Source organism: Pipra filicauda, unplaced genomic scaffold, assembly GCF_003945595.2.
Source record: "Pipra filicauda isolate LSUMZ 115617 unplaced genomic scaffold, ASM394559v2 scaffold651_size339498_pilon, whole genome shotgun sequence".
Lineage (NCBI taxonomy): Eukaryota > Metazoa > Chordata > Aves > Passeriformes > Pipridae > Pipra > Pipra filicauda.
In genome coordinates this window covers 155,403-174,805 of record NW_024104811.1, presented here as the reverse complement: position 1 = coordinate 174,805, position 19,403 = coordinate 155,403, and the positions used below count along the sequence as shown (strand labels likewise).

The 19,403-nt window shown below is 68.0% G+C and overlaps 3 protein-coding genes across 3 annotated transcripts in view; 2 read left to right on the top strand and 1 right to left on the bottom strand.

The window, feature by feature from the left end:
* Positions 1-174: 174 nt before the first annotated feature.
* P2RX3 (purinergic receptor P2X 3) lies at positions 175-6,234 on the bottom strand. Its single transcript, XM_027718017.2, has 13 exons — positions 6,212-6,234; positions 4,635-5,774; positions 3,793-3,928; positions 3,649-3,720; positions 3,508-3,574; positions 2,434-2,527; positions 2,264-2,341; positions 2,006-2,147; positions 1,318-1,448; positions 1,117-1,210; positions 974-1,039; positions 745-822; positions 175-580 (listed from the first exon to the last, which is right to left on the bottom strand). Exons 1-13 carry the CDS (start codon positions 6,232-6,234, stop codon positions 458-460), a joined length of 2,244 nt encoding a protein of 747 aa, XP_027573818.2. The 3' UTR covers positions 175-457.
* SSRP1 (structure specific recognition protein 1) lies at positions 5,622-11,773 on the top strand. The gene is made up of 17 exons (XM_027718006.2): positions 5,622-5,704; positions 6,198-6,367; positions 6,495-6,680; positions 6,866-6,971; positions 7,467-7,657; positions 7,726-7,956; positions 8,047-8,150; positions 8,260-8,388; positions 8,563-8,784; positions 8,882-8,954; positions 9,347-9,485; positions 9,588-9,633; positions 10,122-10,245; positions 10,349-10,519; positions 10,764-10,855; positions 10,980-11,160; positions 11,446-11,773. The coding sequence occupies exons 2-17, from the start codon at positions 6,314-6,316 to the stop codon at positions 11,512-11,514; spliced, it is 2,118 nt and encodes a 705-aa protein (XP_027573807.1). The 5' UTR covers positions 5,622-5,704; positions 6,198-6,313; the 3' UTR covers positions 11,515-11,773.
* An 814-nt stretch (positions 11,774-12,587) lies between these two features.
* TNKS1BP1 (tankyrase 1 binding protein 1) overlaps positions 12,588-19,403 on the top strand; it is a 16,338-nt gene continuing 9,522 nt past the window's right edge. Inside the window, exons 1-7 of the mRNA XM_039388473.1 lie at positions 12,588-12,680; positions 13,157-13,288; positions 13,811-13,937; positions 14,042-14,666; positions 15,353-15,425; positions 16,179-17,429; positions 17,724-19,397. Of these exons, the coding sequence (XP_039244407.1) occupies positions 13,844-13,937; positions 14,042-14,666; positions 15,353-15,425; positions 16,179-17,429; positions 17,724-19,397 (3,717 nt within the window). The 5' untranslated portion in view covers positions 12,588-12,680; positions 13,157-13,288; positions 13,811-13,843. The remainder of the gene's footprint in view (positions 12,681-13,156; positions 13,289-13,810; positions 13,938-14,041; positions 14,667-15,352; positions 15,426-16,178; positions 17,430-17,723; positions 19,398-19,403) is intronic.

Genomic DNA, 19,403 nt, shown 5'->3' with positions numbered 1-19,403 from the left:
GGAGCAGCCGGGGGGGGCAAGAGGGGGTTTGGGGGTGTCCCTTGTTTGCTGGGTGGGCAATGGGGGGGACAGGGTCCCCTGCCCAGGGGCAGCACTCTGACCTCCCCTCCCTCTGCTCTCACACCCCAACCCTGCCTGCCAGAGCCCCCCCATAACCAAGGCTGGACATGGGTGGGTGCTGCGAGCCACGGGTTTATTGTAGGGGGCTGCAGCCCCCCGGTATGGGGCCGGCAGGGAGCAGGGAGGTGCCGGAGGAGGGTGCATGGGGGCACCACGGGGGCAAGGGACAGGGCACTGGGGACACTGGGATTGGGACTGGGCATGCGGGGTGGGCACTGGGGACAGTGGGATGGGGCTCAGTGTGGAGACTGGGTGGGCAGTAGGAGCCCGACGGGGGTCCCGGCAAGCCCCTCACCCAGCCGTGGGCTTCCCCTCAGCGGGGTAGGTGGCACCAGGGCTAGAGGCCAAGGGAGAAGGTGCCTGAGTCAGTGGACTGCTTGTCCCGAGTGCAGCCCCCCAGTGCCCCTGGGGGACACGTCGTGGGGGTGGCGGGGGTCGCGGCCGCACCGGCCTCTGGCACCTGTGGGGCCGGGCACTGGGTTAGTCACTGCCCCACAGCCAGGGCACCCGGGGGGGCTCAGGGGCACTGCCCCCACTAGCCAGCCCTACACAGCCCCAAGCACAGGGCCGATCGAGCCCCCCGGAGGTGACCCCATCCCACGGCACCCCGGCCCCACGTCTGACCTCCTCGAACTTGCGGGCCTTGTAGTGCTCGGCGCCCTTCAGGAAGTTGAGCAGGATGATGTCGCACAGCACCGTGCCCTGGGGGCAGCGTCGTTGGGGTGGGGGGCCCTGCGCTATGGGGCACCCCCTGACCCTCCCCCAGTCCCCCACTGTCGCCCCGGGGCTGTGCTGTGTTCCCATGGCTACAGGAGGTGCCACCACGCCAGGGCTGAGAATGGGCACAACTCACCACACCGATGGAGGTGAAAGCTGCCACTGTGTTGATGAGGGTGGGGACGATGCCGAACTTCCCGGCCTGGGGGGTGCAGAGCCCCTGTCGGCGGAAGCCCCCACCCCTGCCACAGACCCGCGAGCCCCCGGCCCCACACGTACGCTGCCGTGCACCAGGACATCGAAGCGGATGCCGAAGGCCTTGGTGAGGGTGCGGCGCTCGGAGCCGTCGGGCCAGCGGTAGTACCTGGCGTGCCTGCGGGGGCGTGGGGACACGGGGACACAGGGACAGGGGCACACGGGGCCGTGCCAGGCAGCGCACACCCCTGTGCCGGGTGTGTGGCGGTGGCGGCACGGCCGTACCTGAAGTTGTAGCCGGGGGCAGGAGTCCGGGCCAGGCTGTCCAGGCGGGTGAAGGAGTAGTGGGGCAGGCAGCGCTCCCAGGCCCGGTCCAGGTCACACACCCACCCGATCTTGATCCCCAGCACTCCCCCCTGCCCCGGCCCCACATCAGCCACATGGCACCACACACCTCTGTTCCCACAGTGTCTTGTTTCAACAGCCTCACAGCCCCACATTCCCACGGCCTCATGCTCCGTGTCCCACATACCCACATCCCACATCCCCAAGTCCCCAAGTCTCACATTCCCATGTCTATAGACACATTCCACACCCCAAACCCCATGCGCCCACGTCCATGTGCCTGTGTCCCCATGTCCCTCTGACCCTCCATCACCACACCACCAAGTCCCACATCGCTACGTGCCCTGTGCTCCTGTATCCCCACGTCCTGTTCCCAACACCCCTCATCCCTGCATCCTGTGTCCCCACATCATGCTTCCCCATGTCCACGTCTCCCCCCATCCCATAATCCCCTCGTCCCGTGCCTCGCACCCCCATGTCCCACATCCCTGCATCCCCACGTCCCGAGTCTTTGTGTCACCAAGTCCCACATCCTCATGCCCTCACATCCCACCTACCTGTGCCCCCACGTCCCCACACTCTCCCTCTTCCCCCCCATGCCCCCCGTGCCCCCCGTGCCCCCGCTCACGGTGGCGGCCAGCGCAGGGAAGTCCTGCCCGGCCAGGCGTGCCACGTCCCCCAGGCGCAGGATGGGGCACAGGGGCTGCAGCTGCGGGTGGAAGCGGCACCGGCCCAGCTCCACCCCACTGCCAGGGGGTGGCAGGTTGGTCCTGGGGACACGAGGGGACACGGGGGGACATGGAGGGATGTGCCTGTCCCTGTGTCAACATGTCCTGTGTCCCCCTGTTGCCATGTCCCCTCCCCATGTCTCCCCTGTGCCACTCACTTCTCAAAGCCGAAGAGTGGGAAGCGGATGCTGTTCTTGATGAGGAGGGTGAAGTTCTCGGCCTCCAGCATGATGGGGCTGGGGGAAAAGGGGTGACCCTGGGGACATGGTGGCAGGGCACGGCCCCCTCTCCTCCCTGTGTCTCCTCGTGTGCCCCCGGCCCCACTCACACGTCAACGGTGTCCACCTCGGGCGGGCACCAGCCCTGGATCTCGCAGGTGCTCAGGGTTGCGTTGTAGGAGACACAGCGCCCCGTCAGCATCCCTGGGACCCCAGACCCACATCAGCACCCCTGGGACCCCAGACCCATGTCAGCACCCCTGGGACCCCCCGACCCCTGCCAGCAACCCTGGGACCCCTGGACCCTTGTCAGCGCCCCTGAGACACCAGATCCGTGTCAGTACTCCCAGGAGCACCTCTGGGAACCCAGATCCCTGTCAGCACTCCTGGGACCCTGAACCATTTGTTCCTCCAGACTCCCAGTTCCCTCATCAGCACCCTGGCACCCACAGCCCCCATGAGGGTCCCTCAGAACTGCCTGTGGTGGGGCTCAGCCTCCGGCCTCCCCCTGGCCCCCTCAGCCCCCTGTTCCAGCCTTGGCCCTCATGGGGGTCCCTCACCGTTGCTCATACTTGGACTCAGCCCCTGCCCCCCCCCCTCGTTCTCCTGGCCCCCTCAGCCCACCCGTTCGCCCCTCAGCACCCCTGAGGGTCCCTCACCACTGCCCACGGTGGGGCTCAGCCTCTGTTCCCTCACGGCCCCCTCAGCCCCCAGTTCCCGCTGCGGTCTCTCACCGTTGCTCGTACCCAGACTCAGCCCCCATTCCTGCCTCCACCCTCACAGGGGTCCCTCACCAGCCCTCACAGGGGTCCCTCACCGTTGCTCGTACCCAGACTCAGCCCCCCATTCCTGCCTCAGCTTTCATGGGGGTCCCTCACCATAGCTCGTATCCAGGCTCAGCCCTTGGCCAGCTCTGGTTCCCCTGGCCCCCTCAGCCCCCCTGAGGGTCCCTCACCACTGCCCGTGGCGGGGCTCAGTCTCTGGCCCCACCCCGGACCCCTCAGCCCCCCATTCCCACCCTCAGCGTTGCTCGTACCCACACTCAGCCCCCCGTTCCCCCCTCAGCCCTCACGGGGGTCCCTCACCATTGCTCATACCCGAACTCAGTCCCGGGCTCCCCCTGGCCCCCTCAGCACCCCCAGCCGTGCCCGTTCCCCTCCCCAGCGCCCCCGGGGGTCCCTCACCGTTGCTCGTGGCCGGGCTCAGCCCGCGGCAGTCCCGGTCGGCCGAGCAGCGGAACGCGGCTTCGCTCTGCGGGGCGGGGGTCAGCGGGCGGGGGGCTCGCAGAGGGGGGTCCCCCCGATCTCCCCCTGCCCGCCCCGCACCTCCGGGCACACGCCCTGCGCCTGGTCCTCGGTCCGGATCTGCTTGGTGACCACCACGAACACCGAGGTGCCCTGGGGGACGCCGCCGTCACCCGACCCGCGCCAGGGTGTGGCCCGCGCCCCTCGGCGGCCCCTCGCCCTCACCTGCGGGGGGGTGACGTAGTCGGCCGTGTCCAGCACCTGCCCCGCGTAGCGCCCCACGCCCTTCACCTTGGTGACCACGGAGGACTCGATGGCGGTGTCCCGCACCTGGTACGCTTTCTCGTGGAGGAACACCCAGCTGCCACGGCACGGCGGGTGACGCTGGGGACAGCCACCCCCGGACACCCCCCGGCACCCGCCTGCGACGCCCAGGACCCCCCGGAGCTGCCAGCACCGGCGGTGACTGCCGCTTGTCACCCCCCGCCGGTGGCCGCTGTCACCCCCCAGGAGCACCCGGGGACAGGGACCCCCCCCTCTGTCAACCCCCGCTGCTGCTCTGCCCCTCGGTGTCACCCGCACTGTCCCCTTCCCCGTCGCCCGCCCGAGGTGTTGTCCTGGCTGTCCCCCTTGTGTCACCCGCGCCGACACCCTCTCTGCTCGCTGTCCCCATCATGTCACCCGCGCTGCCACCCTCCTGTCACCCGCACCGGCACACTGTCCCGGCTGTCACCACGGTGTCACCCCACCGGCACACTCTCCCGGCTGTCCCCCTTGTGCCACCCCAGCGGCACACCTGAATTCCCGGCACTGACACACTTGTCACCCTCTCTCCCGTCCCTCCTCCGCCCCCTCACCCGCCGCTCCCGGCCTGGCCACCTCCTCACCCCGCACCCCTCGCTGTCAACCCCCCATCGCCCTCGTCACCCCCGGGTGTCACCTGCAGTAGCAAGTGGCTGTCACACCCCGCGGAGCCGGGAAGGGGGTCCTGGGGGGGCAAATCTCGGGAAAAGGGGTCCCGGGGGATGTTCCGGGGGGATGTCCCGGAAGTGCCGGGGGGGGCTCACCCGACGAAGTAGGCGAGGATGAGGAGCTGGACGCCGCGGTTGACGGCGCCCACCACCCAGCTCTTCACCACCACCGACTTGGTGGTCTCGTACGAGAAGAAGTCGCTCACCCAGCGGGTGCGGGGGCCCAGGGGGGACATGGGCGGCGCGGGGTGGGAGGGGGGCGGCCGGCGGCGGGGATGCGGGCAGGGCAAGGCAGGAGCGGAGGGTGATGCGGGAAGGGCAGGGCAGGGCAGCGGTGCGGGCAGTGAGGAGGGATGCGGGCAGGGCAGGGTGCGGGTGCAGGCAGGCGTGCAGGCAGGCGTACGGGCAGGGGTGCGGGCAGGGGTACCAGCAGGACGCGGGGACTGGCAGGGTGTGGGCAGCAGCCCGCAGGGGTGCGGGAAGCCGGGGCGGTGCGGGCGGGCGGGCGGAGGCGGGGGCAGGGCGGGGGCCGGGGGCGGGGGCACAGCCCGGGGGGGCGGGAGGGGTCGCCCCCCCTTCGTGGGGAGATGGAGAAGGGGGGCAGGCAGGGTCCTGCCCGGGGGTCCCTGCGGTGGGATCCCCCTTTTGGGGTTCCGCCTCCGGACACCCGGGACCCCAACCCGCGTTGGGGTGCACGGAGGGCGCGGGGGGCGCCCCACTCTGGGGGTGCCCGGTTTGGGGGGGGGGGAACGACACACCCCCGCGGGGGGGGCGCGCAGGAGGGGTGCCCCGTGTGTGCGGCCCGCGGGTTTCGGGGCCCGCGGCCCGCTCTGGGGGTCCGGTCCCCCCACTTTGGGGTGCCCTGGGTTTGGGGAGGGGGGTGGGTCCCCCCGCGGTGACGTCACGGGGCTCGCCCGGCGCTGTCCGGCATCGCCGGCCCACCATCTCTGTGGTGCTGGGCGGGGCAGAGCGGCGGGCGGGGGAGCGGCCGCTCTGGCCCCGCCCCCGCCGCCTCTGTGGGCGGGGTCCTCCGCCTGCGCTTGTCCTCCCCGCCGCCAGGGGGCGCCGACGCGGCGTGGCGCGGCACCATTGCGGAAGTGCCCCTCGACTTCCGGCGGCTGCGGTTCCGCGCGATTCGCGCTGCGCAGGCGGGAAAGGCGGCGGCGGTGCGGGGGGGCCGGAGGGGCCGGGGGGGCACCGGGACCGGGGGGGGGGCACCGGCAGGGTGAGACCGGCCTGAGGTCGGGGGTGGGCCCCGGGAGGAGGGCGGGGGATAGGCCTGGGGTCGGGGAGAGGCCCGAGGGGCGCGTGTGAGCTTAGGCCCCGGAGGGATTTGGGGTGCGGGGAGGCCGTTCCGGTGAAGAGAAGGGCGGGCGGGGGGAGAGACCCATGAGGTGTGAGGGCACACGGAAGGTGTCGGGGCGATACAGAGGTGGCCGAGGGGCGCAGAGGGTGGAATATATGGGGAAGGAGTGAGAGGGGCCGGAGGTTGTCCAGGTCGCCCCCCAGGTCGCCCCCCTCTCTCGTGTGCCACCCCGAGAGGCAGCGTCGGGGCGGGCGTGGGGGAAGTTTGAGGGGGCACAGGGTTGGTTTTGGGGGCGCTGCGGAGGGCAAGGGGGCCCCTCGGCGGCCCAGCTCACCCACTGTCCCTCCCCGCAGCTGCTCTGACTGACCCCCGTGCCGCTGCCCCGGGCATGCCGGGCTGGAGGGGCCGCTGAACCCCTCTGTGCGTTCGTCCCCGTCCCCTCCCGTGCCCCAGCAGCCTCGCAGCCGCCATGGCTGACACGCTGGAGTTCAATGAGATCTACCAGGAGGTGAAGGGTTCCATGGTGAGCCGGGGGGAACACACGGGGATGAGCCTGAGGGGTGGGAGGGGGGAGCGAACACTGCGTGGTGAGGAGCTGTGGGGGGGTTGGGGTCCTTCCCGTGCCCCCCTCAGGCCCGGCTGTCCCGCAGAACGACGGGCGGCTGCGGCTCAGCCGGCAGGGCGTCATCTTCAAGAACAGCAAGACGGGGAAGGTGGACAACATCCAGGCCTCGGAGCTGGCCGAGGGCGTGTGGCGGCGTGTGGCACTGGGGCACGGCCTCAAGCTGCTCACCAAGAATGGCCACGTCTACAAGTACGACGGGTTCCGGGAGTCGGTGAGTCCTTGTTCCCGTTGCCTTGGCCCCGTCCCGGATCCAGCCGTGCTCCCTGTGAGCCCTGGAGCAGCTCTGCTCCCCTGTGTCTCCGTGCTGGGGGGCTGTGTCTCTGTGGGGGCTCTGGGCAGCGCCCACTGGCATGTGATGGTTCCTGATGGTTGTTCTCTCCCTCTTGCCCTGCCCAGGAGTTTGACAAGCTCTCGGATTTCTTCAAGGCCCACTATTGCCTGGAGCTGGCAGAGAAGGATTTGTGTGTGAAGGGCTGGAACTGGGGCACAGTGAGGTTTGGAGGTGAGTCCTGGCACCACCGTATCAGGGGCAGCCCTGAGACCTTGGGGTGGGTTGTTCCCACCAGTGTGGCTGTTCCTGCCATCCCTGCCCTACTCTTGGGAGCAGCTGCTTTTGGGGACTGCGAGGATATTTGCCATCCCAGGAGAGTAAGGTACCTGTGGATCACAAATCCCGGGGGAACATTGTGCAGACAGTGCTCAGCATGGAAGCTGTGAGCACCTGGCAGAGCTGCCGGTTCCCAAAGGAGCCAGGAGAGCTGGTGGATGTCCCCCCTGCTCTGAGACCAGAGGACATGAGCACAGACAGTTTCTTACCTCTTTCTAATCAGTGCCCATTTCCAGGGTTGCAGCCAGAAGGGAGAAAGCCTGGAGATTTGGGAGGGTGGGAACGCAGGGAGGAGAGCAGAGGCATTGGGGTTTTGGGAGAGGGGGTGGCATGTGTGTAGCACCTGCTTTGTGGGGCACAGCAGTGACCCGGCCACGACGGCCCCCGCAGGGCAGCTGCTGTCCTTCGACATCGGGGAGCAGCCCGTGTTCGAGATCCCCCTCAGCAACGTGTCCCAGTGCACCACGGGCAAGAACGAGGTGACGCTGGAGTTCCACCAGAACGACGACGCCGAGGTCTCGCTCATGGAGGTCCGGTTCTACGTGCCGCCCACCCAGGAGGACGGCGTGGACCCCGTGGAGGTGCGTGGGGCTGCCGGGGAGGGGTCGGGGTGGCGGCGGGGGCCCCTTTGTGATCCCGTCCCTCGCAGGCCTTCGCCCAGAACGTGCTGTCCAAGGCGGATGTGATCCAGGCCACCGGCGATGCCATCTGCATCTTCCGGGAGCTGCAGTGCCTGACGCCGCGCGGGCGCTACGACATCCGCATCTACCCCACCTTCCTGCACCTGCACGGCAAGACCTTCGACTACAAGATCCCCTACACCACCGTGCTGCGCCTCTTCCTGCTCCCACACAAGGACCAGCGCCAGATGTTCTTTGTGGTGAGCGGGAAGGGGTCAGCCTTCCCTCGGGAAGAGGGGTGAGGGGTGGGTCAGGGGGATTCAGGTCCTCGCCTCCCCCTCTCTTTCCAGATCAGCCTGGACCCCCCGATAAAGCAAGGCCAGACCCGATACCACTTCCTGATCCTGCTGTTCTCCAAGGATGAGGACATCTCCCTGACCCTCAACATGAACGAGTGAGCTGCCTCGCTGCCAGGCCGCTTCCGAGGCCCCCCAGCCCAGATCCCGAGGGAAGTACCAAGCCCCTGGCGTCCCGTTCTCACCTCTGCCCTCCTGGCTGTGCAGGGAGGAGGTGGAGAAGCGCTTCGAGGGGCGGCTCACCAAGAACATGTCGGGGTCCCTCTACGAGATGGTCAGCCGGGTGATGAAGGCACTGGTGAACCGCAAGATCACCGTGCCCGGAAACTTCCAGGGGTGAGTGGCTGCAGGGCCAGTCCCTCTCTTTCCCTGTCATTCCCATGGCCATGGGGAAGGGGGTCTGTGTGATTTGTGCCCGGAAGCAGGGCTGCTGGTTCCTTTGGCTGCGAGGGCGGGCACAGGGAGAGCGTTTGTCCCCGCGGGTGCTGGACAGCCACGTTTGCCCCACAGGCACTCCGGAGCCCAGTGCATCACCTGCTCCTACAAGGCCAGCTCGGGGCTGCTGTACCCGCTGGAGAGGGGCTTCATCTACGTGCACAAGCCGCCCGTGCACATCCGCTTCGACGAGATCTCCTTCGTCAACTTCGCCCGCGGCACCACCACCACCCGCTCCTTCGACTTCGAGATTGAGACCAAGCAGGGCACGCAGTACACCTTCAGCAGCATTGAGAGGTGGCTCTGGGCTCTGGGCTCTGGGCTGTGGGGCTGGTCTGGCCGTGCTCACTGGGGCTCCCTGGCAGCCCAGGCCTGACCGTCGGCTCTCCCGCAGGGAGGAGTACGGGAAGCTCTTCGACTTTGTCAATGCCAAGAAGCTGAACATCAAGAACCGGGGGCTGAAGGAGGTACCTGCCGTGCGGGGCCTGCCTTCTCCCGAAATCCGGCTGCTTTTCCCTCCTTTTTTCACCTCTCTTTTCTCTCCTTGCCCTTGTAGAGGAAAAAGGTCCGTGCGATATCCCTTCCTCTTTCTCCTCCTCCTCCTGGTGCAGGTTTCCTGTGCATGGCTGTGGTGGTCCTTGACTAACCCAGTTAACCCCAGCGTGGTGTGCGAGGGCCCCCCTAACCTACATAACTGCTCTGCCCCTCTCTCCAGGGCCCTGATGGTGGGGAAGGAGGGGACGTGTCTGTGTCCATCCTCCACCCTGTGCGTGCCCAGGGCCATGCCAGGGGCTGTGTTCCAGAGTGGGGGGTGTGCAGGGGGTGCTCAGGGAGCAGCTCTCATCCCGCCTCTCCACAGGGAATGAAGCAGAGCTACGATGAATACGCCGACTCTGATGAGGACCAGCACGACGCCTACTTGGAGAGGATGAAGGAGGAGGGCAAGATCCGGGAGGAGAACGCCAACGACAGCAGCGATGGATCCGGGGAGGAGACAGGTGAGGGCTGGGGCTGCAGGAGGCTGTGGGGGGCTGGTGTTGTGCTCTGGCTCCTTTCCCTCATGATTATCTGATGTGCTGATCCCTTGCTCTCTCCTCCAGACGAGTCCTTCAACCCTGGAGAAGAGGATGATGATGTGGCTGAAGAGTGAGTAGAGGCTGGGCAGGGCTCTGTCCAGAAGGGCCTTAGGAAGGTGCTGTTGGGGGATGCTCCCAGCACGACTGAGATCGCCTTGTATAGCCCTGGATTTGGGAATGTTGGGCAGCAGGGACAGTTCTGGGCTCACTCTGTTGTAACACCATTAGGCAGCGTGAGAGAGTTCCAGAAGGAATCAGGGGTTCCTGAGGAGGCCTTGGCTGCTCTGGCCAGGAAAGAGAACGGCGGGAGGAGGGCTAAAGCCCTGGGCTGGGGCAAGGGTGGGTGGGGGCCATGGTCCCTGCAGCAGCGTGGTGGGAGCTGGGGGGGCTGGGAGCTGAGCCCTGGATGTCCAGGAAGCGGAACACGGTGAGCCACGTTCGTGGAAGGCGATTCCCCCGAGGGCTGTTAACAGGAGCACACGGCAGCTCCGGCCCGGGAAGCCTCTGGGGGCAGGTCTGGCTGCCGGCCGGGCGCTGAGGCCGCTGCCCCCCCCACAGGTTCGACAGCAACGCCTCGGCCAGTTCCTCCAGCGGCGACGGCGACAGCGACCGCGACGACAAGAAACCCGCCAAGAAGGCCAAGATCGTCAAGGACCGCAAGCCCCGCAAGAAGCAGCAGGAGGTGAGGGGCTGCTGCACTGCTGGGGGGGTGCAGAGGCGAGCGGGGTGCCAGGGTGCTGGGTGTGGGGCGTGCTGGGGCTCCATGAGTGTTCTCGATCTCCCAGAGCAAGAAGGGGAAGGACCCCAACGCTCCCAAGCGCCCGATGTCGGCGTACATGCTCTGGCTGAACGCCAACCGGGAGAAGATCAAGTCGGACCACCCTGGCATCAGCATCACCGACCTGTTCAAGAAGGCTGGGGAGCTCTGGAAGGCCATGTCCAAGGAGAAGAAGGAGGTGAGGGATGGGAGGACTGGGCTGCTCCCCTGGGGCAGCAGAGCTGGGCCTGGTCTGGGAGGAGAGGCTGGATGTGAGGGACCCTTCCTTGCTCCTGGGAGGAATTGGGAAGGGGAAGGGACGTCCTCGGGCTGGGTGATCAGAGGTGGAGAGGGATGAGGTGAGAGCAGGGTGGGGTGTGGGTGGGTGCTGGAGATGGTGGAGGAGGAGGGAAGGCCCTGCTGCCCCTGCTCTCTGGTCACAGGAGTGGGATCGGAAGGCAGAAGATGCCAGGCGGGACTATGAGAAGGCCATGAAGGAGTACAGTGTGGGCAGCAAGGCCGACAGCCACAGGGGGTAAGTGTGCTGGGCAAGGGGCTGGCAGGGCTTAGCCCCCCAAAATCGGTCTATTCACCAGTGCCTTGCCAGAGCTGGGGGGCTGCCAGCCAGGTGACATTGCTCCTCTCCCCACACGGCACAGGGAGAGGTCAAAGAAGAAGAAGAAGAAGCAGGAGAAGCAGATGAAGGGGAAAGGGGACAAGAAAGGTGCCACCTCCAAGTCCTCGTCCTCCAAATCCCCGGCCAAGAGCACGAGCGACAGTTTCAAGAGCAAGGAGTTTGTGTCCAGTGACGAGAGCTCCTCTGCAGAGAGCAAGAAGGAGGTAGAGGGTCCTGGCTGGGGGGTCCCAGCCCTTCTTTTTGGGGGAACAACCTGGTGGTCTCCGCAGGGGCTGGGCCCCTCTCCTACCTTGTGTCTGTAGTATACAGTCACATCCCTTGGGGGGTGTCCTCGAGTCATCACCATCACCGAGTCACCACCATCACCCTGTCCCCGAGTCACCACCATCACCCTGTCCCCAGTGTGGAGGCACAGGAGAGATGGAAGAGTGGGGGCTGCTGCCCTTCCTTCACTGTCCCCTGCTGATCTCCTTGTGCCCTGCCCGCAGGACTCGGAGGAGGAGGGGGCTGCCAGCCCACCCCCCAGCTCGGAGGACTCGGCGTCCGGCTCGGATTAGCCCCATCCCGGCTGGCTCCAGGCTGGTTCCCAGGTCGGCGAGAGGACTGGGCGGGCCGGCCCCGCGGCAGAGACCGGGGTCCTGGGCTCGGGATGGCTCCCACCGGGAGCAGGGCTGGGGGGCCCTCCTCCCCCCCAGCCCCTCGTGCCTGGCTGGGGGTGCGAGACCTCGTGGTGGCAGGAGGTGCTGGAGGCTCCTCAGTGCCCCCTCACCCCTGTTCCCCATCAATTTATTTTTTTTAAACACTTGGGTTTCTTTCCTTTTCTTTCCTTCACTCGTTAATTTTTTTGGTGGTGTTTTTTTTTTTTTTTTTTGTATTTTGGGTCTGTTCACATGGCAACTTGGATTGAATAAAAAAACCCCGCCGAGGGCGTCTGTGTGGGTGCGGGGCCGGCTCCCCCCATCCCTCCTTCCTTCCCGCAGCCATCCGGGAGCTTGTTCCCCTCCTTGAACCGCTTCCAGGGCTGACCTCACTCTCTCCCCACCCTCCATTAGCGGCCCCCAGCCCCTGCTCAGCCATCAGGGCTCCTAATTACGGCCCCTCGCTCGATCCTGATGCCATTTGGGGGTTTTTCCATCTCCCTCATGAGCGGGCTGATCTGATTAAGTCCCTTTTCCCCTCCGGTGTTTGATTGCGGGCAGTTCCCGGTCTGGAACCAGCCCCGGGGGGATCCCATGCCTGCCTGTTCCCCCTCTTTCCACCGCCTTTACTGGCACCACTGGGATGGTGCTGCGGGGAAGCAGGAGCCCCCCGGGTCCCTTGTGCTCCCCGGGGCCGGAGGCGCGGGTTCACGGTGGGCACAACGGACCCCCAAGTGGAGTTGTGGGGCGCTGTTGGCATGGCAACCCACCTCAATGGTGATTGCTGCCACTCTGGCGGCAGGCCCCACTGTTGGGAGGACCCCCGGAATGGGATAATTTACGGGGGGGGGGGTCCAGGGGGTGTCCAGGGTGTCCTGGCCGGCTGTCCCCGCGCCCTGAGGGTCATTTGGGGGTTCCTGGAGGTCTCTAGGGTGTCCCCCCCGGCCCCATTTTGGAGGACTCTCTGGCCGCCCCTCTCTATGGTCCGCCCGCCACGCGGCGCCGCTGTGCCCCGCCCCTCCCTGTCGTTGGGGGCGTGGCCAGTGGGGGTGCTCATGAATATGCATTAGCAGCGGCGGCGGAGGGTGAGAGGGGGTCGGTCCGCCGGGATGGGGCTGCGGGGGACCGGGATCCCCGCGGTGCCCGCCGGGGCACCCCGCATCTTCGGACCGGGCGGCGCGCCACGGGCGCGGGACCCCCGAATTGGGTGGGGGGCTCCGTTGTCATGGGGACGGCGCTAGGCCGCGGTCGTGGCCTACTCGGCGACTCGAGCGGAGGCTTCGTTGCCGTGGCAACGGGGATAGGCCGCGCTGGCGGAGGACCCCGGGGGGGCCGGACCCGCATCCCGGGGCCCCGCCGCCATCCCGTGCTGGGAAACGGGCCCGATCGTTTCCAGATGTGCGTTGTGGCGGCCGTTCCCCCGTGGAAGGCGAAGGGAGGGGGATCTGGGGGTGGGGGTTGGACCCCGGCGGGGGCAGGAGGGAGCGAGGCAGGGAGGGGAGGGAGGGAAGGAGGGCAGGGCCGGGAGGAGGCACCGAGCGGGTTTTTCCTGTCCCCGCAGCCCCGGTGAGTCACGGGAGAGGCGGTGGCGGCAGCGTGAGACCCGTGGGGACGGTAACCCCCCCTCCCCGCCTGCCCTGCGCCCCCCACGTGTGTCCCGGCCCGCCCCGGACATGAGGCTGTTGTGGGGAAGGTGAGTGGGGCACCCGCGGCCCCGCCGATGGGGCTGGGGGGGCAATTCTCGGGGGTTCGGGCGGTGCCTCCGGGGCTGCCGGGGGCCCGGGGGAAGGGGCGGCGGGTGACCAGGGCGGGGGGCCGAAGTGGGGACCGGGGCAAACGGGGGGCCAGACCGGCCATCGGGGGTTGGCAGAGGTCGGTGGTGGTGACACGTGTGCGTTGGGACAGGTTAGCGCAGGGTCAGGCAGGTAAGGGAGCGGCCACACGGCGCCGAGAGTGTCGCAGGGGGTCCATGTGGTTACGGTGGTGGGGGGTCGGGATGATATCTGGGGCCGCTGCCCGTGCCAGGCTGGCTCAGGTGAGCCAAGGCCGGTGTACCAAGGGTGTTACCGTGGTGTGACCGTGGTTTGGCACAGCTGGACGGGCCTTGGCACAGGGCCGGGAGGCGATCGGGCACCCCCCCGCCTGCTGCTGTGTCTCTCTGAGCACGGGGTGACCCCCAAAACGCTCCTCCCTCCCTCCCTCTCTCTCTCCCCAGGGGCTGACCCCTCGCCGTGCCCCCCGTGTTGCCATGGCCTCCCAGCCGCAGCCCCTGCGCCCCGCCGTGCCCTGCGCCGCCCCCGCCGGCACTGGGGGGGCCGGTCTGGCCGGCAGCCCCGACAAAGGTCAGTGCCACGGGCGGGGGTTTGCTGGGGCAGCCCCCCGAGGGCTGTTCTCAGCCTGGGGGGGCCGCGCTGCACCCCCTGACCCCGTCCCCGGCTCTCCGCAGGCACCGCACGCCCCAAGCCGCCGGTGCGGCCCAAGCCCCGCGTGCTGCCCAAGCCGGCCATGCCCGCCAAGCCCCCGGTGCCGCCCCCTGTGCCGGGCCCACGGCACCCCCGGCCCGAGCTGCCCTCGGCCGAGAAGATGAACCGCCTGGCTGGGCCGCAGCCCTACAGCGGGGGTGGCACGGGGGGGCCCCTCCGCCGCCCCTCCTTCACTGTCAGGTCACCCGAGACCCCCAACGGGAAGGGTCTCCCGTCCCCCCCTGTGGCAGCTGCCGAGGAGGAGGTGCCCCCCGCCCCGCCGACCCCCTCGCGCAAGGGCCCCGCGCCCTTCAAGGTGACGCCGGTGCCGGTGGCTGCCAGGCCGGAGCGCTTCCCAGGCACCACTGTGGAGGAGATCCTGGCCAAGATGGACAGCAGGGAGGGTCCGGGCAGCCCAGACAGGGCCTGGCTCTCGCCCTTCTGTCCCGACCCCTCCTCCCGCTTCGGCTCCAAGACCTTCGCCGCCTTCCGGAGGCGTCCCAGCGGGGAGGTGGATGGAGACCCCCCTGGTGAAGCCCCACACGCACCCCGACCTGCGGCGGGCGAGCTGGGAATGGGGGATGACGGACACTCCGTGGCTGAGACGAGGTGAGGGGCCAGAGACCCACCCCAGGGGGAGAGTGGCAGTGGGAACACGGGACATTGCTCCGAGCCATCCTGGGGCGGGAATGTAACGGAGCTGAGGTCTGGTCGCCGGCACAAGGCCTGGGTTCCTCCTGAGCCACAGCGCCTCGAGCTGCCTCTGTGGGAAGGCTAGTGCCAGCCGCAGGACGGGCTGTCCTGGACCAGGAGCTGCCTGCAGCCCTGTGGGTGGGCTCCGAGCCAGCCGTTGGGCAGGGGGTCGCTCCCCGGGGAAACACTCCTGTTTTCCCAGCCTCACTATTTTTTCCCTGCTGGGCCGTGCCAAGGCACAGGGAGCGGGCAGATCAGCGGGACTCCCAGCTCCGGGACGTTCTGGGCCGGAGCCAGGGCTTGGCCATGCTCCCGAGAACTTGGGCACCTCAGGGAGAGCTGGGCGGGGGCTGCTCTGAACCAGAGTGTGAGAAACTCACTCCCAAAGGACCAAAAACTTTCCAGAAAAGGGGCTGGGAGCACTTCGCCTCCCTCCCCTGGCAGCCCAAGCCAGGGCCCGGCGTGCAGCCATGGCAGGGCCCGACCCTGGCCCCTTGCAGCCATGGAGGCTGGTTTGGAGTAGGGTTGCCTCAGTGGGTGGGAGGAGAGGGGCCCTGCGGCATCCAGTGGGATTTACCCTCTTTCCCCATTTCTCTCTGCAGCGGCTCCCCCCCAGCTGGGCCACGCTGTGCTGGGGACCCCCGTGGACACCGGAGGCCACCGTCCCCTCCTGATGTGAGTGCTGGCCTCGCCCTCCGGCGTCGCGGCGGCTCCGCTCCTGGGCTCTCTCCTTCGGGGCTCTCCTGTCTCCTCCGGGGCTCCCTCTCTGCGGGGTGCGTGTCTCTCCTTTCTCCTCGGGGTGCTGGCTGCCCCTTCTGGGGGGTCCAGTGCCCCCTGCGCTGGGCCCCCAGCGCGGGGCCCAGGGGTGTGGGGGTGGCGTATGCCAGCACCGGTGCCAGCCGTGGGCAGGGAGCAGCTGTGAGTCACCAGCCGGGGTTTGGTGACCCGGCAGGTATGTGGCAGGGCAGGCCCCTTGGGCTCCCCGCCAGTCCCTCTCCCCGCACTGCACTCGCTCGGGGCGGTGACCGGGACACCGGGCCTCAGTGACACCACGGGTGACAGCCCGGGCAGTGGCCCCAGGTCACCCCGGCAAGAGGGCAAACCCCGACGGTGCTGGACAAAGGTGATGCCAGTCCCAGGCAAGGCAGGCGGCTGGGCTGGGGGGTCCTGACTTCCTTCTGCTTCATTTCTTCCTCTCCATCTGTCTGGGTGCTCCGGGGGCAGCGGAGGGCTGAGCTGGGAGCGGGGCTGGGGCACCAGGAGCCGCCCGGGCTGAGTCACGCAGGAGCAGCCTGGTGCTGGCACACCTCCTGCCCCAGGTACAGGGAGGGGAGCGGGGCTGGAGGGAGAGACCCTCCGGAGGTTTGGGGTGGATGATGCTTGGGGGTGTCTCTCGAGTGACAGGACCCCCACTGGCTCTTTCCACAGCTGTCCTCTCTCCAACTGGGGGCCCTCGGACCCCCGGGCTCCCCACGGCCCCCCACCTCCCCGACCCCGGCCCCAGGAGCTCCCTTCCAGCCTCCCGAGCCCTCTGCCCCAGCCCCCGGCTCTCCCGATGCCCCCGCTGAGCTCCTGGCCCCTGACTCCCCCACACTACCCCCTGGCTCCCCCGAATCCCCCACTCAGCCTCCAGCCGAGGCCCCTGCCCCCTCCATCCAGGCCCCAGGTGCTCCCTCAGCCACCAAACCCCATCTCGGCACCTCCCGCTCCCCTGGCTCCCCCCACACTCCCGGGGAGGGTTCCCCTGACACTGCCAGCCCCCCTGGCACTCCCGAACTGCCCCCCCGAGTCACCTGCCCCCCTGGCTCTCCTGAGGCTGCTGCCGAGTACCTGGGCCGCCCCAGCCCACCCCTTGCCAAAGCCTCTCGTCCCCCAGGCTCCCCAGAGGGACCCGATGACTCCGCAGTGTCCCCACAGTCCTGCGAGGGTCCCGATTTCAGCTCCCCTCCCCGGGACGTGGGACTGCGGCGCTCCTCAGAGGGAGTGCTGCAGTCCCCACCCACGGGGCAGGGCCTGGGGGAGCTGGGGGGTTCACTGAGTGCCCTGCCCCGGCCCGGAGACCCCCTGTCTGAGCCCTCCCTGGGCAGTGAGTCCGGCTGGAGCCTTTCCCAGTCCTTCGAGTGGACGTTCCCGTCGCGGGGGACACGCTTGTCGGCCTTTCCCCCCCGCTCCCCCATCCGGGAGACGCCTGACTCGGGGCTCTCTGAAGAGGGAGAGTCGGATGGGGAGGCTGCAGCCCACAGCCCCCCGGAGGACAGTGGTTCTGAAGGGCCTGACAGCTGCAGGGCAGAGGGGGCTCCATGCCCAGGGGGTCCCGTAGCCCAGCGAGAGGCTGAGGGCTTGACGGAGGAGGAGGAGGAAGGGGAGGTAGAGCGAGGCACCCCTGGGTCCCAGTCCCCACTTCGTGTGACAGAGCCTGGCTGGCACCCAGCTGAGCCTGAGCCCCCCACCCAGCCCAGCATCACCACAGCTGCACCCCTGGAACCAGCCCCCCCAGATCCAGCCCCTCTGGCTGACTTGGCCTGGGCAGGTGACAGCCCCAAAGACCTGCAGGGCCCTGGGGGGCCAGGCCAGGCCGAAGGACCCCCACAGGGCCCCGACCCCCACGCCGACCCGGGCTGGCTGACGGAGCTGCTGGCGTCACCTGGGGCCCACACCACAGGGCACGGCTCGCCAGAGGTGAGGGGGTGCGGGGGCCTCTGTGGGGTTAGTGTGGGGTGGGCTCTTCCATCACTGGGTGATGGGATGGGAGGGGACAGCACAGGATGGGATGAGTGTGTGGATGGAGGCCAAGCGGGAGCGTGTGGTGAGGGGCAGGTGGCAGGGTATGGCCTCCCTTTGGGGTGGGTCCTGCTGTGCCGTGTACCCTGGGCACCCCAGGGCATTTCTCCCTTTCTCCCCGACTCTGCTGCTGCAGGAGCCAGGGCTATGCCCCCCTCTAACTCTTCTCACTCCTTTCCCCCTTCCCCCCAGGGCCTGCTGGGCTGGTCACGGAAGGACCTGTGCAGTGAGTTTGGCATTGGCCGCCCTCGCCGGGCCGGCACCTTTGACTGGAGCTGCCCAGCTGTGTCCAGGGAGAGAGACTGGCCTGCTGAGACCGAGCAGGACCAGGAATTCAGGGCCAAATCCGACTGGGACAGCAGCCGCAGCGACAGTGCTGGGACCAGGCCGGATGGGCACTTCAGCACCGCCCGGGAGGGCTGGAGCAGTGACTACAGAGGGACGGAGCTGATGGCAGACACCAAACTGGGCGGCAGTGACTGGTCCCAGTCCCTCGGTGCTGGGGAGAGCTGCCTGCGGGATCCAGACTTTGGCAACAGCACAGCCAAGTGGGGCCCGGGCTATGGCCTGGGCCGTGCCAGCAGCACAGAGGAGCTTGACTCCGGGCAGCCCACCTGGGCGGGCAGGTATGGCACCAGTGACATGGAGATGAAGGACAGGGAGCTCACCCCGGACTGGGCCAGTAAATACAGCAGCCGGGATGCCAGGAGCAAGGATGAGGATTTTACGCTGGGCTGGGCTGGCCGATCCAGCACTGGGGACACTGGGAGCCCAGACAAAGAACTCAGCCCCAGCCGACCGTCCTGGAACAGCAGGTACAGCACCCGGGACATGGAGAGCCAGGACCGGGAGTTCAGTCCCAGCCGGCCAGCCTGGACTGGGGAATACAAGGACACACAAAGCCAGGACAGGGAGTTCAGCCCCAGCCGGCTGGCTGAAGGCAGCGAGTGCAGCACTGGCAATGTGGAGACCCAGGACCGGGAATTCAGCCCCAGCGGAGTGGCCTGGGATAACAGGTACAGCACTCAGGACATGGAGAGCCAGGACCGTGAGTTCAGCCCCAGCCGGCCGGCCTGGACTGGTGAAATCAGGGACATGGAAAGCCAGGACAGGGAGTTCAGCCCCAGGAGGCCAGCCTGGGCTGGTGAATACAGGGAGATGGAAAGCCAGGATCAGGAGTTCAACCCCAGCAGGCTGACTTGGGATAACAGATCCAGCAGCAGGGACACGGAGAGCCAGGACCGGGAGTTCAGCCCCAGCCGGCTGGCTGAAGCCAGCGAGTGCACCACCGGGGACCTGGAGACCCAGGATGGGGAGTTCAGCCCCAGCGGAGCAGCCTGGAGTGACAGATCCAGCACCAGCAACATGGAGACCCAGGACAGTGGATTCACTCCCAGCAGAGCAACCTGGGATGATGGGCACAGCGCTGGGGACATGGAGACCCGGCACGGGGAGTTGTTCAGCCCCAGCAGAGTGGCCTGGGGCGACAGGTCCAGCACCAGGGATGTGGAGGCCCAGGACAGGGAGTTCAGCCCCAGTGGAGCAGCCCGGGATAGGGAGCATGGCTCTGTGCTCCCCATGGAGGAAGGGCAGGAGCTGATCCCAGGCCGGCTGAGCTGGTCCGGTGAGGGCAGCGTCGGCCAGGCCAGGCATGTTGGGGTCAATGAGAAAGATGTGCCTGGCTCCCTCTGCCCTGATCTCCTGGCCCAGGAGCCCACCTGGGGCAGTGCCCACCAGCAGGAGCGTGGCAGCTCCAGCAGCAGGGACTGGGCTGAGGAGCTTGGAGGAGGCGACTGCCACAACCAGTTTGGTGCCATTGGGACAGAGCGGGTGCCAGACCCCTGCGGCAGCGGAGCCTCGGATGGCGCCATG

Excerpts from the sequence above, each read along its gene's own strand:
- P2RX3 (XM_027718017.2), bottom strand. The coding sequence starts at position 6,234 with ATGCCCGGGGCAGCGGCACGGGG. Across the intron at positions 3,721-3,792 it reads ACTACGTCACCCCCCCGCAG|GGCACCTCGGTGTTCGTGGT; the intron begins GTGAGGGCGAGG and ends GGCGTCCCCCAG. Across the intron at positions 581-744 it reads AGGCCCGCAAGTTCGAGGAG|GTGCCAGAGGCCGGTGCGGC; the intron begins GTCAGACGTGGG and ends CCGGCCCCACAG.
- SSRP1 (XM_027718006.2), top strand. The coding sequence starts at position 6,314 with ATGGCTGACACGCTGGAGTTCAATGAGATCTACCAGGAGGTGAAGGGT. Across the intron at positions 8,151-8,259 it reads CTGACCCTCAACATGAACGA|GGAGGAGGTGGAGAAGCGCT; the intron begins GTGAGCTGCCTC and ends CTGGCTGTGCAG. Across the intron at positions 9,634-10,121 it reads GATGATGATGTGGCTGAAGA|GTTCGACAGCAACGCCTCGG; the intron begins GTGAGTAGAGGC and ends CCCCCCCCACAG.